The sequence below is a fragment of the Metschnikowia bicuspidata genome, assembly GCF_001664035.1.
Source record: "Metschnikowia bicuspidata var. bicuspidata NRRL YB-4993 chromosome Unknown METBIscaffold_4, whole genome shotgun sequence".
Lineage (NCBI taxonomy): Eukaryota > Fungi > Ascomycota > Pichiomycetes > Serinales > Metschnikowiaceae > Metschnikowia > Metschnikowia bicuspidata.
Window position 1 is genome coordinate 1,315,684 of NW_017387734.1, and position 3,262 is coordinate 1,318,945.

A 3,262-nucleotide genomic window follows, 5' to 3' on the forward strand; every position below is an offset into this window, starting at 1 on the left:
TAAAGGGAGACTGACATATAACACAATGGTTAGGGTATTATTCCTTGGAAATATAAATGTAAGTTCAACTCTTACTATGTCTTGAAGGAAGAAAGAACTAAATAACAAATGCAGTATAATGTAATGGTAAAATCAAAAGCTCATGTAATTCAGATCTATCTACTACAATAGAATAAATAATAGCTCAATGGTAGAGCAATCCATTCATAATGGATGAATCTCAGTTTAATTCTGAGTAATTCAAAAATATACAAAGAAAAGAATATGAAAACACGATGTTGGTTCAGATGCTATGTGGGGACATTAACACATGCAAGTTATCAAAAATATAGAGTTAAGGTGAGTAATATCAATACAAGTCACAACTGAATCAACATTATCAAAAAAAGTTCTATCACATTTAGCTATACAACCTGTAAATCAAAAAGTAGATAAAGGTAAAAAGGTAAAAATAATCATATAGATTGTTCTAAATAAAATAACGAGAGTACAAATTAGATCGATAATAATATTTTTAATTGATTAAAGAATGAAGTAATAAACTTACCCAAACTATCTTCTGGAAAATCTTGTGTTTTGTGTCGATCTGCTTACAAAATAGAAATGCATCATTTACGTAAAGCTGCTGATTAGATACAAATGCCTTTCAGGTCATCCTCCAACTTGTAATAAGTATGACATAAAGGATATTAAAGGAGGAGTAATGAAAGAAAGAACAAATGTACATGTGTAAGTTATAATTTTGAAGAAACCATACATAAGCCTGGGATAATAAGTATTTGATGATGTTAGATTATAAATAATACCTTGCTTTTAACTTGATATATAAATAAGGATTATTAATTGTATTATTCTAGGAACATAAAGCAGGAAAAAAAATAAAGAAGATGATGATTTGACCAAGATTTCCATTGACAATACTTAGTTGAATGACAAAGAGAATATTAAAAAAGCCCACCCTTCAGTAATAAAAAGGATAATAATACTAGTTACATAAGAATGGTTTTGACAAAAATAAAGTGATGTATTAACTTTAACTAAACCAAACATAAGGACTTAAGCAAGGTCTGTACAAGAAATGAATACAAAATAACGTTTATGCAACAAGAAAATGAAAGATGTTATTATACATCCTTTTCTGAATTCTTACGCTGTATGCAGTATGCCAATAAAGGTAAAGAAAACATACAGCTTTAAAATATATATATCTAGCAGCTAATAACAGCTAATAGATTCACATGAGTTATACAAGGGGACATAACAAAACGTTGAGTTGTACATCTATATATATAAATTTTATAGTTATTACTTTTCTTATACAGCATTCTATCTGTATTCTTATCTATTGCATGATGTACGCAGCGGTTTATCTTGAAGTGAAGAGAAAAGAAAGTTACTCAGACTAAAAGATGAGAGTAGACTTGGATTTTTAGGTTATACATTTAAATATACGCCAGCACGCCATCACGCCAGCGCTGGACAGGCAAAACAACAGCGAAACGCGCCTGGGCGATACGTTCGTCTATTATCATGCTATGGACGTCTGGCCGAACATTCGATCGTCAGCCAGCGGCTGCGGCGGGGCCCGGCGGGGCCCGGCGGGGCAGGCCCCGTTATATATATACAAGTCCCACGGGACGACAGGCCCCGCCTTCCCCATGCGGGGAGGATGTCTGCATCTACGCTCGGCAGGCCCAATAGCTGGTGGCGGCCGTTCCCTAGGAAGCCCCAGGCAGCGGCTGCTCAGCTGCGGGCGAGAAACTCTGCCGCAATGTGCTCGATGGAGTCGGGCCCGGACAACAACTTCTCGCGGACAAAGGCCTCTGCCGCGGCCTTGCCGTGCACGAAGGCCACGGCGCCGATCATGGCGTACACCATCTGCGCGCTGACCTTCAACTCGCCGCTGGCCTCGAACGACAACAGGTGGTTGTAGGACTTCCAGAACATGACGCGGCTCAAGTCGCGCTTCTTGGCAAACACGCCGAGCGCCATGCGGCCGGCCAACTCCTTGGCCATGGGCGTGCCCAACACGTCCAAGTTCATGCCGGCGACGGCGGTGTCGTTGTGCGTGCGGTGCTCGAGCACGTACTTGCCCAAGAACAAGTTGGCCAACTTGGAGCCCAAGGTGCTCAACTTCTCGTTGTAGGGCTTCATGCCGGCCGCAAACGACTTGTGCGTGAGCACCTGCAAGGCCAAGTCGTCCGGCACGGCGTACCTGTCCAGGAGGAACGTTTTGATGTGCAGCAACGTGGCGTCGGAGGGCTCGTAGGTGTGGCCCGAGTGCACGGCGAGCACCCGAGCGGGGTCCTTGCGGATGGCGAGGCGGGGCTGCATGTAGATGGACCGCAGGAACGTTTTGCGGAGCGGGGGGAGTAGATTGCGAGATTGATTGTTCATGCTGTGGGCGGAGAGAGGCCGAGACTGGAGTGGGTTGGATATGGGGGAGCCAGATTTGGGAGCCAGATTTGGGAGCCAGATTTGGGAGCCAGATTTGGGAGCCAGATTTGGGAGCCAGATTTGGGAGAGACTGGAGTGGCTCAGATTTGGCTGAGACTGAGAGGCCGAGACTGAGAGGCCGAGAGTGAGAGACGGCACACAGTACAGTACGGCCGTCGGAAACGTGATGTGCCCGCGTGTGGTGGTGGGCAAGGCAGGAGGCGGCGATGCGTGTGTGCTAGAGGCAGGCGTGTTCACGGAGAAGACGGGGCGCTGGAAGACAACTGAAGATGCGGGCGGCGCAATTTTTCAGCGTCTCAACGAAAAAGTTTGGCCCGAGAGGTGCTGCGCGCTGGGTGCAGGCCGCGCGGGCGTCTCAGCGCAGCGCGGCGATGAGAGACGGGCCGGTTCTGCGATGCCCCGGTCTTTTGCCAGCACCCTCAAATCCACGCCCAGCGCCAGCAAATCCACGCCCAGCACCGACATGGACATTTTCCGGATTCTCTCGCGCGGCGCGGCCGTCAAGAACAGCAAGCAGGCGGCCGCGGATTTTTCGCAGCCGCAGCCGCTGCACCCCACGCTCCGTTCTCTCGAGGAGGAGGTGGATAAGGAAACGGACTTTTTCCGCACGGGCCGAGGCGGGGCCAGGCCGGAGGGGGGTGCCGGCGCCGGCGGCCCACTGGCGAAGGCAAAGGAGCGCCCCGGCCCCGGAACGGGCCCACAAGACAGAAACGCAGACAGAAAGCAAGACAGAAAGCAAGACACAAAGCAAGACAGAAAGCAAGACACAAAGCAAGACAGAAAGCAAGACACAGACGCAGACACA

At 47.5% G+C, this 3,262-nt stretch overlaps 2 protein-coding genes, 1 non-coding gene and 1 pseudogene across 4 annotated transcripts in view; 3 read left to right on the forward strand and 1 right to left on the reverse strand.

The window, feature by feature from the left end:
- The first annotated feature begins 11 nt into the window (after positions 1-11).
- METBIDRAFT_t165 lies at positions 12-83 on the forward strand (annotated as a pseudogene). The gene has a single exon. The product of its transcript is annotated as a tRNA-OTHER (tRNA).
- A 90-nt stretch (positions 84-173) lies between these two features.
- METBIDRAFT_t166 lies at positions 174-244 on the forward strand. The gene has a single exon. It is a non-coding gene; the product is annotated as a tRNA-Met (tRNA).
- Positions 245-1,743: 1,499 nt separating this feature from the next.
- METBIDRAFT_43439 (mitochondrial 54S ribosomal protein mL57) lies at positions 1,744-2,334 on the reverse strand (the record flags this gene model as incomplete). Its single annotated transcript, XM_018857657.1, has 1 exon — positions 1,744-2,334. One exon carries the CDS (start codon positions 2,332-2,334, stop codon positions 1,744-1,746), a length of 591 nt encoding a protein of 196 aa, XP_018711153.1.
- Positions 2,335-2,920: 586 nt separating this feature from the next.
- CHR1 (RNA-dependent ATPase) overlaps positions 2,921-3,262 on the forward strand; it is a gene marked incomplete at both ends in the record, with an annotated part of 2,609 nt that continues 2,267 nt past the window's right edge. Inside the window, one exon of the mRNA XM_018858976.1 lies at positions 2,921-3,095. Coding sequence (XP_018711154.1) covers positions 2,921-3,095 — 175 coding nt within the window. The remainder of the gene's footprint in view (positions 3,096-3,262) is intronic.